The sequence below is a fragment of the Gigantopelta aegis genome, chromosome 2 (assembly GCF_016097555.1).
Source record: "Gigantopelta aegis isolate Gae_Host chromosome 2, Gae_host_genome, whole genome shotgun sequence".
Taxonomy (NCBI): domain Eukaryota; kingdom Metazoa; phylum Mollusca; class Gastropoda; order Neomphalida; family Peltospiridae; genus Gigantopelta; species Gigantopelta aegis.
This window is the reverse complement of record NC_054700.1, coordinates 28,103,683-28,117,539: the sequence shown is the minus strand read 5'-3', so window position 1 is coordinate 28,117,539 and position 13,857 is coordinate 28,103,683. Positions and strand designations below refer to the sequence as shown.

The 13,857-nt window shown below is 36.7% G+C and overlaps 1 protein-coding gene across 1 annotated transcript in view; it reads right to left on the bottom strand.

Annotated features, from left to right (window-relative positions):
• Positions 1-2,827: 2,827 nt before the first annotated feature.
• The window catches only part of LOC121388011 (neuronal acetylcholine receptor subunit alpha-10-like), a 38,302-nt gene continuing 27,272 nt past the window's right edge, over positions 2,828-13,857 (bottom strand). Inside the window, exons 4-6 of the mRNA XM_041519210.1 lie at positions 13,316-13,425; positions 5,676-6,211; positions 2,828-3,512 (exon numbers count right to left, since the gene is read on the bottom strand). Of these exons, the coding sequence (XP_041375144.1) occupies positions 2,911-3,512; positions 5,676-6,211; positions 13,316-13,425 (1,248 nt within the window). The 3' untranslated portion in view covers positions 2,828-2,910. The remainder of the gene's footprint in view (positions 3,513-5,675; positions 6,212-13,315; positions 13,426-13,857) is intronic.

Here is a 13,857-nt window from a genome sequence, read left to right as displayed (position 1 = left end):
GATGAAATGAATCATTGTTGTGGAGAGTTCCATTTGTCGGTTAATTACCATCATAATACACGTCAAGCCGAGCAAAAAAAATTTGGATTTTAACATTTAAATGAGAAAGATATTTGCCGGCGCTTCGTTCTCCTTTATTTGAATAGCGTGAGAGAAATCTCAAGTGCTTACTCTGAGTATGGCCAATTGAACGTGATTCTCTACGAGTATAAGTAGAATGGCATATTTTTCTATCCGTCTCGTCTCCCTATATGCATTACTTTGTAATGGACAATTTCAACTTCAGGCTGGCCAATCGTTTGTGTTGGTATAACGATTGGAAGCGACTCCTGAAGATTCAACTAAATGTGTATTTATCGTTATTTGAATGTTTGTGGTGTGATCAATGCGGATGTTTGTTATGGTTTCCATTCTGCTGGGACCGAGGTAATGAGGGAATGATGTCCGTTTGATACGAACAGTAGTGAGCTCGTCCCAACTAACATCACCTCATCCCTGCGATTCATCCCCAGTGGTTGTCAGTTCACATCGATTTGTCTAGCCTATTCACATACTCGCCTTCTTATTTCAAAAATGTGTGTGCCTAACACATTTTACGAGCATACTAATGGAGAGATCTGGTTTGGACAAAGAATTTACATATATTTTTCAAAGATGACTCGCAACGTTTGTAAATAAATGTACGAGGAAGGAACGGAATGGCTAGAAAGGAAGACACCTTGTCGCATTTAAGGAACATTGTTTGGTTAGTTTGACATTTGGTGTAGATAGTGAGATAGGAAATCCGTTAGCGCCACAAAGGTCATGCTTACCGAACAATAGCACCATACAAATCAAACGCTGCAGTTTAATTATGAAATAAATGTTAGTGTTTTTCAAAGTATAATTATATGTAGACACGTAAGACAGCCATTGCTGTACTAATGGTATACATCTGCGAATGGTCACAGGCTGGTATTCATTGCAATGCGCTTTTTTTATTTTTAAACTATTAAATTTCACTGTATTGTGATTTTATATAGACAAAATGCCATAATATATACGTGAAATCACAGTACAGTGATATGTGGTACTCTCAGATACCTATCATGCACTTAATAGTGTGTGCATCAGTGTCAACCTGTGTACCACTCAGTAGCAGAAATAACTTAACTGTACAGCATTCTGTGCCTGTAACAACCAATTGTACATGTAGTTTATGAATGTGAAAAAAAAGAGATTTTACTGGTTAGTTGAATTTCGGGTAACGTTGAATCTTATCAACCTTTTATATCATTTATATCAATACCTTATCCTTTAAAATCTATGACAAGACAAAAAAGTAGTATTACAGGTTTATTGCAAAGCAAGTTATATAGTTATATTACAAACGTAAATTGGTGGCAGTACTGGTGGCCATGTTGAATTTCCTATGATGTAATCTCAGACCAACCTAATACATAAGCGAGTCATGAGCGTTACCCTGCATTGTCGTTCGTGTGTGTGTGTGTGTGTGTGTGTGTGTGTGTGTGTGTGTGTGTGTGTGTGTGTGTGTGTGTGTGTGAATAGCAGGTAAATATATTTTTCGTGTGTTAAGTCTGTTACTGGATATAACCTATTCTGCGTTTTAATGAAACCGAACACTGCATTATAACTGTTCAATGTGGACTCCTAACAGGGTGTACTATTCATGTGAACTGGCCAATGTAGACTCGTAACAGGGTGTACTACTCGTGTGAACTGAACGTAAACCCGTAACAGGGTGTACTACTTGTGTGAACTGATCAATGTGGACTCGTAACAGGGTGTACTACTCGTGTGAACTGACCAATGTGGACTCGTAACAGGGTGTACTACTCGTTTGAAGTGACAAAAGTGGACCCATTACAGGTTGTACTACTCGTGTGAACTGACCAATGTGGACTCTTAACAGGATGTACTACTCGTGTGAACTGACCAATATGACCCGTTACATGGTGTACTACTCGTGTGAACTGACCAATATGACCCGTTACATGGTGTACTACTCGTGTGAACTGACCAATATGACCCGTTACATGGTGTACTACTCGTGTGAACTGACCAATATGACCCGTTACATGGTGTACTACTCGTGTGAACTGACCAATATGAACGGTTACATGGTGTACTACTCGTGTGAACTGACCAATATGAACGGTTACAGGGTGTACTACTCGTGTGAACTGACCAATATGACCCGTAACAGGGTGTACTACTCGTGTGAACTGACCAATATGACCCGTAACAGGGTGTACTACTCGTGTGAACTGACCAATATGACCCGTAACAGGGTGTACTACTCGTGTGAACTTCTCATAGCTGAAATATTCAGCTGCTGGTTGTTTGTATTAAACCAACAACAACACCATTCTGGAAATGTAATAGACTTTTCGGTTGGACTATCATTTAATTATATGCAAATACAGAGAAAATAATATGCATATTATTAGTTACATTATTACAAAACAGTAACTCGTTACAATTGTTTTTGGCATTGTTAACAAGGGCCGTTTCAAAAAAGGAACTATTTGTTCATACCATATCTTATTTTTAATGTACGATATTTATATTATATGATTTATATTATTAACATGCATATATATATATATATATATATATATATATATATATATATATATATATATATATATATATATATATATATATATATATAAAATGCAAAATAACTGTATTGTTTGCAAAATAATATTTCACTTAATAGCCATGTGTGAAGCTATACACATCTAGATGAGGGGATTTACATATTAGTTCATCTTTCAAGTGGGGTAGAGGCGGAAGGAGTGTATAATCTTCAGTGATCGGGACACTGCCCTGCTCCGTCCCTCCACTACCAATGCCTGTAAGATATACAATCTTCCCAAGTTGCTCATTTTGTAAAACAAACATTATTTACTGAGTGGCGGGGGCTATTACTAAAACGGCAAAAGTTGATATAACAGTCCCAAAGAGGAAAATAAAAAATAGTATTCGATCGACGGTCTGAGCTAGACGTCTCCATTCTTGCATTATTTCGTAGTCCTTCTCCTCATTTTCGTGTTTGTCTAATATCCGTGTGAGTGATAACAAAACATCTTCGTATGAACGTGGGTTGTTTCGACCTCTGGAGTTCATATGTTTTTGATGACTGTAATCGGGTGACGTAAACACGTGCCTAATCTCCTTCTCGGGGCCTTGTAAAGTGTGTGCATGCGTATCATTGGGAAGCGTCTCCGGCACGCCGTTTTCTCTGTTTCTTTCATCTCTAAGTTCGTGTGCAATGTTTTCTAAAGTCATTTTTAGCGATAGATTCCTAATAAAGTTTCCCTCTGCGGACCTGTAGCGGTCGTTGCGCTGCCGAAACGCACTAGGCGAGGAGTTGCTGCCAAACATCAGCTTTCGGATGGTCGACGGGATGGCTCTCTTGTCCGGTCCTCTGTGGTGAAGATTGAGGACGAATACAGTCATTATCACCGACAGCGACGTCAACGCCATCACTATTGTTAAGTAAATACCTACAAAAGAGAACATGAATTAAACAGCAGCAGCAGCACACTAAACATGCCCAGCGGGTATTATGATGAGCGCATCACGTTGAGATAAATAAGCATAATAATTTGGTGCAGTAGCCGAACATTCATCTCACTTTTATTTTATTATCAGGATAGTTTTTTGTTTTGTTTGGGTTTTTTGCTTTGTGTTGGGGCTTTTTTTTGGGGGGGGGGGGGGTCTTTTTTGGGGGGTGGTGGGTGGAGGTGGGGGGGGGGGTAGGGGTCGCTGGGTTGGTTGGGACAATATACAGTTGTTACATCACTAAGAACTGTAATATCACTGAATAACTGCAGAATCCAGAAATGAATTATTCTTTACAGATCAAATCAGTTATTGTATCATCACTTACTCTTTGTTTTCCATTCCCAACCAGGGTTCCACGACTGGCATATGAACGGTCGTGGTATGTGCCTTTTGTTTCTAATAAAAAGATGTAGCGGGTTTCCTCTAAGACTTCGTGAGAATTATCATCTAGTAGCCGATGATTAATCGAAGTAATTTGTTCTACTGGTATCGTTAGACAGAACAAACTTAACTTTAACGTTTTTATTTATTATGCTATAATGATTTATGCTATAATGATTTCTCCCTGGGTAAATAAATGAAAGGTTGACTACCATACAAATCATGAAAGAAAGAGAGAAAGAAAGAAATGTTTTATTTAACGACGCACTCAACACATTTATGGTTTTTATGGCGTCGGATATATGGTACGGACCACGCAGATATTGAGAGAGGAAACCCGCTGTCGCCACTTCATGAGCTACTCTTTTCGATTAGCAGCAAGGGATCTTTTATATGCACCATCCCACAGACAGGGTAGTACATACTACGGCCTTTGATATACCAGTCGTGGTGCACTGGCTGGAGCGAGAAATAGCCCAATGGACCCACCGACGGGGATCGATCCCAAACCGATCGCGCATCAAGCGAGCGCTTTACCACTGGGCCCCTACAAATCATGAATGCAGAGTGAAAGTAAAGTAAAGTTTGTTTTATTTAACGACGCCACTAGAGCACATTAATTTTCTTATCTTATCATCGGCTATTGGACGTCAAACATATGGTCATTCTGACACTGTTTTTTAAAGGAAACCCGCTGTCGCCACATAGGCTACTCTTTTACGACAGGCAGCAAGGGATCTTTTATTTGCGCTTCCCACAGACAGGATAGCACAAACCATGGCCTTTGTTGAACCAGTTATGGATCACTGGTCGGTGCAAGTGGCTTACACCTACCCATTGAGCCTTGCGGAGCACTCACTCAGGTTTTGGAGTCGGTATCTGGATTAAAAATCCCATGCCTCGACTGGGATCCGAACCCAGTACCTACCAGCCTGTAGACCGATGGCCTAACCACAACGCCACCTAGACCGGTGAATGCAGAGTGTGATAGTTACCACATTTTTAAACAAAGTGTTTTGGAGATTTACGATAACATGATACATAAGACTAGCTTGTACGCTCAAGGTGTATTTTCTTTCTGATGATCTGTAGACGAAAATTTCAAGTTAAGCATTGTTGACTTTATCGTACCTATTCATCGAGAAGTATCGGTATTGGAGAAATTAAAATATTTCTAAAACTATTACGTATATGAATAGAAAGCATTATTTTACTCCGGACATAAACATATCAGAAGTCGTCTAAACAACTTCATATTTTTTTTTTTCTGGAGCCGCGTTTCCCTCCTCCCAATCGAAATCTGTTTTGCACCCATTTCGAAATTTCCTGAATCCATCCTTGCAAAGGACATCATTAACTATTATTGTTGGACATGTATCACTTGAAACAGCAAGCAAATAATTTCAGATATCATTTCAGTTTTCTCTCTTATATACAGTGAAACTCTTCTAAACCGCACACGCTCGGGACCAACTAAAAAGTCCGGTTTTAAGAGGTATCCGGTTTACAGAGGTTCTCTTGTGCACAGAGATATAAAATGGGACGACGAAAAACGTCAGTTTTTTCGTAAATTCCTGTTTACGAAGGGTCCGGTTTTGAGAGGTTTCACTGTATTATCAATTTATTGACAGAAGTTTGCTTTAAGACCATGTACCTTATGTGTATCCCGTCATTTTGGCAATTTCAATGTACGTTATGTTTTAAAATGTGGAATCACTTACTAATAAGCGGAACAAATTCCGATGTTTCTGGCAAGTTTTCGGCCACTGCCAGCATGAAGACTGAGAAAGCTAGCAGGACAGTAATGCCTAGCGCAATCTTTTCTCCTGAGTCTGGCGGCAGACAGAACACCATCAGCGTGAGTGCCGACATCATGACGCAGGGAAACACCACGTTGTACATGTAATACAACGTCCGCCTCTGAATGACGATGAAGAACGTCACGTCGGGGAACGGTTCCTCACAGCAGGCGTAGAACACGACGTTCCGCACTATCGATATACTTATGAGGTCCCATTCACCATTGTTAACGTAATTAGAAATGTCTACCTCGGAGGTTCGATTTAAGATGTCAACCTGAAATCCATCGTATGTCCACGAACCAAATTTTAGTCTGCATTTTTGAATATCGAATGGAAAATATGTCACGTCCACTTTACAAGAACTTTGGAGTTTCGCCGGTACGGGCCAGAAGACGTTGCCGTTGGAGCCCACCATAGCATTGGCAGCCATTAACCCATCTGTGTAGCCAGCAGCACTACAATCAAAGAAAATAACGTGAAACTCATCATGTACATTTATGTGTGTGTGTGTGTGTGTGTGTGTGTGTGTGTGTGTGTGTGTGTGTGTGCGCGTGTGCGTATTTGTAAATAGGTCTTTGACACCCAATAGCCGATGTATTTTTTGTGCTGGGGTGTCGTTAACCATTCATTCATTCATTTATCTAAATTTTCTGCAAAACGTGATTGATCCTTATGAAATTGTATTGGGTAAATCCCGGTTTTTTTAAAAATTAAAACGCGATATACGCCAATTAAAAAACCCATTTTTACTGAAAATTAAAAATGAATATATCGCGTTTAATGTGTTGGTCTCACTACACAGTTCACCTCTAGGTTTCTAATTCATCATACTTTTATAACTGCGGAAGAAATAAAAACGTTTGGCGTCTTTACATGGTAGGTTACCGTTAGGGGTTAGAGTTAGGGTTACGTTCGAGACGTGAGGTTACAGCTGAATAGATTGGTCATGAAAATTGGTTCCTGCTCCACCTGTTGAGAACCTGCCTAGCTACCCACCCCAAAAACCGGAAGAAAAAAACCCCGTCATGTTACAGTAAAAGATCAAATATTTTCTAAATTGTATATAGGGTTTTAGCACCAAAGTTAAGATGATAATCGCTTTGTCCAAAATAAGCATACTTAAAATAACATGCTCAAATGCGGTATAAACATGCCGACCTCAAAACATTTCCCTTCGAACCAAGTGAAATTGGATTATAGTAAAGTCAAATGCATTTCTGAATATTATCACAGTGCTACATTTTCAACTTTGTAAGGATACAGTTTATACATGTATATCCATATCTACATGTACAGTAGGAAGTAGTTAATTGGTAATCTAACGCCCGCCATCTATTCATTAACATGTTGACCTGGACCCCGTTTTACGAGCGATCTTAGCGCTACGATCATCTTAAGTGCATAGCTACTTTATGCACTTAAAGTGATTGTAGCGCTAAGATCGTTTCGTAAAACAAAGCCCTGCCAATCAGACCCATTAGTGTCGAGCAATAATAATATTGTACAAGCAACCAAAATACAACGCATTTTAATTGTTGCTTCGGGTATTGCAGGAAGTTTTAACGGATGGGCATTTTCACGGGAGAGGTTGTAAAAATGTCTCAGGAGGGTGAAAAAATCAAATGCAATTTTGTGGTGAAAAATGATTATGAATTTAATACATATATACAGAAACTTAATAATGTATAAATGGGCGCTTAAACACTTGTATGTTTTTTGTTGTGTAGAATTCTATTTGGATACAGTCATAGAGTGTGAACCAAAAATTAGTAACCTTTTTGTTTATTTTATATTATGCAGATGACTTTAAATGCTCTAAAATTATAATATTGACAGTTCCTCTGCTGTGCATATACTTCAGTTTCACAAGCATCTCAGCAAGGTGAATTTGTCCAAACAAAAATGCAGTTTTCCCAAACACATTTGTTTGATCCGACAGATTTCATTAGCATTTTGTTAAACAATTACAGTGCATACTAATTACCAAATCACATTTCTACAATGCATAGGTATGGTAGAATAACTATGAGTAGTTTTCTTCAAGTATGGCTACGCTTTGGTTATTTAGCATGGCATATACCAGAGTACTGGATTTGAACATTTGTGTTCAGGAAAGGACACACACTTTTTTATATTGTTCAATAGGCTTCAGTTAAGGCTATTATTAGATATTCAAACATTAAATATTTCAAGACAGTAAAAGGTTACAGAAATGACAAAAATTAATGTAAAAAAAGAGAGTATAAAATTGTATTAATGAATGAATGAATGAATGAATGTTTAACGACACCCCAGCACGAAAAATACATCGGCTAGTGGGTGTCAAACTATGTTAATGGGAAAAACAAAGTGATGATCAACATCAATATAAAAATTGAACAGTTAAATAAAAACACAGTGTAAAGGACTGTGTAAAACTAGAAATATCACAGATAGATATAATTAAAATTTAGAATAAAATTCAGTATCGCGTAAAAACTGCAATAAAAGTTCTGGATGGAATCGAAATGATTCTATCACATTTCTTTGTCCAAATAAATCTTTTTGAGTTGTGACAAATGCTTACACTCCACCAAAATGTGTCGCACAGTCAGAAGACACTGACAATGCTCACACTGAGGCGGAGGATCTTTCTTTAAGATAAATGAATGGGTCAAGACTATTTCATCCTTCCTGCACTGTCTATAGGAGGACTGCCACTCTCTCAAGACTGGCTTGATAGCATGAAGCTTGTTCGCAACCTCACCGTCCCAATCACGTTGCCAAGTCGAAAAGATAAATTTGTTGATATTAAGTTTAAATCAGTATAAGGTAAACCAACCCTGGCATGAGGCAAATCCAAAGCAGACTTGGCAGCAAAATCTGCCTTTTCATTACCCCTGATACCAACATGGCTGGGCACCCAACAAAATACAACATCTTTATTGGCAATAGATAAAAAGACACACTTTCGTATCACCATGCCAAAAAATATTGTATTAAAACAAATGATTACCTAACAAATTGTCTAAACATATTTTACAAAGACAGCAGTGTAATTGACTGTGTGTGTAATAATGCTATATGATTGGAATTACGGTTTATGCATTAAGTAATTAATTAGCTGTCATTGTAAATGGAAACAAATCACAACGGCACTTGGACAAAATGGCCCTGAAAATACCAGTCAAAGTGGCCAAGAAGAAAGTCGAAACAGCAGGGGGGGGGGGGGGGGGGGGGGGAATACCCGCAGTAAAAACAAAGAGGAAAACCCCCAGCACATACACTACTCTTAACATTATTGATGGGATTTGTTTGTTTGTGTTATAAATTGTGATTATAATAATAAAGAATAGGATAAGAAAAATAAACCCTCTTGATTCATACAGTAATGTTAATGAAAGGGAGGGAGAGGAAATGTATGTGTGTGTGTGTGTGTGTGTGTGTGTGTGAGAGAGAGAGAGAGAGAGAGAGAGAGAGAGAGAGAGAGAGAGAGAGAGAGAGAGATAGACGGACAGAGAGAGAGAGAGAGAGAGAGAGAGAGAGAGAGAGAGAGAGAGAGAGAGAAAGGAGAGATAGAGAAGGAGAGAGAACGAGAGAGATGGAGGCAGAGAGAGAGAAGAAAAAAGAAAGGAAGGGATAGACAGAGAGAGGGGGATGTTGATAAGGAGATGCGTTTGTTTGTCATTAAAACTGGACCACAGTTTGTACATTTTGAAAATTATAACAAGCTTGATCGAAAACTATCGACAGTGTCGATTAACCTTAGTCTAACTAGCCGAAAGAAATATCTCGGATCTGCCAAGAATATAGCGTTGGGATCGATAATGCTTGAAAGTCAGTGAAGAAAAATCACATTTCTGCCAAGAATATAGTTTCGAGATCAATACTGGTTTGTGCTTGCACTATCTAGGTTGGTTTTTTCTCCCAGGGCTCTGTGAGAAAAATACGAAAATTTGCAAGGAATTTAACTTCAGGATCGATACAGCCAGAATAAATATCAAATATATTAAATATATATCTTTGTGTTTTTTCCTTCATGTCTAACAGTTTGGGAAAAACTCACGAATTCGCTAAGGATATATATACTTTAAAAAATGCAAAGATTGGCTTCGATATAAAAGCCTGTATCCGTTTAGAACATCTGTGACTACCAAAAATATGTTGTTTATTTTCTGATTTATCGTTGGATTGTGTTCATATTATGCCATCTAATAGAGTACAATTTGACTGGCATTGTCAAACCTATCATTACATGGTTAAAACGTTAAAGTTTGACAGGACAGGAAATTGATATACCAGTCGTGGGACACTAGTTGGGACGGGGAAAACATGGGTCGGCCGACGAGGTTCACTTCCACAACGACAGCAGCTGCAACGAGCGCTCTATCGATTGAAATGGATCCCGCCCCCTTCATTACATGTTGCCAACTTTATATATCCCGTTATAACCTGCCTATCATTGGGAAGGAAACAGAGCCTTGTTCAATGTCACCTCAACATAACGGCCGGAGGTTGCCCAATGGTAAAGTGCTCATTTGATGCGCGGTCGATTTAGGATCGATCCCTGTCAGTGGGCCCCATGGGCCTATTTCTCTAGCCAGTGCTCCACAACTAATATAACAAGAACCATGGTATGTATTATCCTGTCTGTGGGATGGTGCAAATATACAATCTCTTGTTGCTAATCGGAAAGTGTTGCTAGCCCTTGGGGTGGCAGCAGCAGGGTTTTTTTTCTTATTATATGTGTGGTCTTTAAAGGCGCAGACAGTAGTTTCAGCCCATGAAAATGGACACTAAGTTTAGTTAATCTACAAACCTGCAAAACATTTGGATAAAGTTATAACAGAGAAAAGCTGAAGTGTGTGATGTTTAAACCAGCAAATATACACATGTAGTTTAAAAATAGCCTAAAGCGTTTCTCGATAACCATTACTTCTCAGACGAACGTGCGTTTTTAGAATTATGAAAAATGCATTTTGGATTATTACAAAAACCTGGCTGACCAGAACCACTTCAGGTGTACGAACATGAATATTCTAAAACATAAAATGTAAGTACTCCTAATTTAAATTATTAAAAACGGCTTTAATAGTGAAAAATATGTCATAGTGTTTAAAAACTAGTGTCTGTCCCTTTAAGTAGATATCAGACCCCATATAACCGTAATTAAAATTGGATAAGTGTTGTTAAATAAAACAAAGGCTATTTATTGCCTAACACATCTCATGACTAACGTCACGTTTACAAGTTTGTAAGAAAACAAGCAGAAACATAAACTGTATTGCTCTCATAGCTAAACATTAATGAATAATACTGTTTTACCTTTTCAAGTAGCCCTTTCCTAGAACTACTATATGATGTAACTTCCGAAAGGCTGGTTTATATTTTTGACCCTAATTTGATCGTTGCTTCTTTCTGCCATTGCATTACGGTAAGACGCATTTTTATTTAACAAAAGTTAAAATAATCCAATACACTTTATATCCATCTAATTTGTTTTGCAGTACAAAAGAAAGTTTTATCCGAAACAACATATCAGTCAATCTGATGTGCACATTCCCTTTAGAACTGGTTTAATAAATCCTCACCGTTATCTCCACCTCCTCGCTTGTTAATTTTAGAAGTGTAAAAACTGCCATTTTTATTTTGGACACCGCATTTATCAATCTGACTAAAATTAGCTCTACTGGATCTGTCAGTAGATCTAACAGCATTGCGTGGACTCCCATGTCCAGGTAACATTTCATCTATAAATAACAATTTAAATATTGACCAACTACACTTCGCCTTTTATATCGTTATTCGGGAGCATACAAATTCTAAAAATATCGGGCGAGACTATTTATGCAATAGGCTAACTTGTTGGTCTATTTCAACATCGAAAAAAACAGGGGAAAAAGTGCAGTAATAAACTCTGGATTGTATACTAGTATAAACAGATTTTATGGCTATACTATCACGTTTTTTTTTTTCGTCTTGAAACGAATTTTATATAAAATTTTATATTAAACTTAGTTTCCGGCATACTTCGTAATCCACCCGAATCATTTCGTATACCCTCGGCATAATCCCGAATGTTTTCATATTCTTTTCAAATTACTGGCATGATTTCGCAAGTAAGGTTTTGATTGGTCGAATGAAAGGTCAACTGGACATGAGCTCCAACTGGCTGCTGTTAGATCCACATGTAATAGTGGAGCTAATTTAATTAGATTCCGCATTTATCGGCCCAAAATGTAACGTTCGTACAATCCCTGTATGATTGGGTTTTTTTACCCATTTTATATCTGCATTGGCAAGGTCCCGAAAAGATGACTATAAAATACGTAGAAAAGGAACACAAGTTTATGTTGACAAATTCTTTCCACGCCAGGAAAGAAAGAAAAAGGTATGCGTAAAAAGAAAAACATGTGTAACTAGGATGACAGTCAGTGAGTTGTCAGCCTATTTTGAGTAATGTTCATGAGGTGATGTTCAGAAAAGGATAATCACTTATTATTATAATACAATAACTGATATCTTTTGTAAAACTCTCACTTATTATTACAGTACAATATCTGATATCTTTTGTAAAACTCTCATTTATTATTACAGTACCATATTATTTGTAAAAGTCTCACTTATTACAGTACCATATTTGATATCTTTTGTAAAACTCTCACTTATTATTACAGTACAATATCTAGTATCTTTTGTAAACCTCTCACTTGTTAGTACAGTACAACATCTTTAATATTTTGTAAAACTCTCACTTATTATTACAGTACAATATCTGATATTATTTGTAAAACACTCACTTATTACAGTACCATATTTGATATCTTTTGTAAAACTCTCACTTATTATTACAGTACAATATCTGATATCTTTTGTAAAACTCTCACTTATTATTACAGTACAATATCTGATATATTTTTAAAACCCTCACTTATAATTACAGTACACTGTCTGATATATTTTGTAAAACTCTCACTTATCATTACAGCACAATATCTGATATTATTTGTAAAACACTCACTTATTACAGTACCATATTTGATATCTTTTGTAAAACTCTCACTTATTATTACAGTACAATATCTGATATCTTTTGTAAAACTCTCACTTATTATTACAGTACAATATCTGATATCTTTTGTAAAACTCTCACTTATAATTACAGTACAATATCTGATATCTTTTGTAAAACTCTCACTTATTATTACAGTACAATATCTGATATTATTTGTAAAACACTCACTTATTACAGTACCATATTTGATATCTTTTGTAAAACTCTCACTTATTATTACAGTACAATATCTGATATCTTTTGTAAAACTCTCACTTATTATTACAGTACAATATCTGATATATTTTTAAAACCCTCACTTATAATTACAGTACACTGTCTGATATATTTTGTAAAACTCTCACTTATCATTACAGCACAATATCTGATATCTTTTGTAAAACTCTCACTTATTATTATAGTACAACATCTAAAACAAACTGTAACTCACTCATTATTACCAGTACAATATATAAATGTTTTTATCAATCAATACAATATCTGATATCTTTTGTTATAAACTCACTTGTTATACAGTACAATGTCTGGCAGCCACAACTTGTGACAGGGTATTCTGATCATTGTGATATTATTAAAGTTCTCGGGCTCCCAAACCAAAAATTCGTCGTCCCATTCCTACAACAGAGAAATAGATCATACGACATCGTGATAACGTTTTGTTAAATTTAATTAACTCGTTAAATAAAATGTATTGTCAGCAATACAACTAGATTAGAGGGACATTCCTGAGTTTGTTGCATTGTAAGATGTTTCCGACTAATAAAATGTTTCTACGATTAAACTTACATATTAAATATATTTTCTTGTTTAGAATATCAGTGTCTGTATATTCAATGTGTTTCTGGTCGTCTTAATATTTGTAAAAAGCCCAGAAATAAAATGAAATTTAACCTAGTACAAATATTAGAACGATCAGAACACGTTTAACATACAGCCACTAATATTTTGTGCAGACATATATATTTGATATGTAATTACAATCGTTAAAAAGTCTCTGTTAGTCGATAATATCTTAAAAATTGCAGCAAACTCAGGAATGTCCCTTTA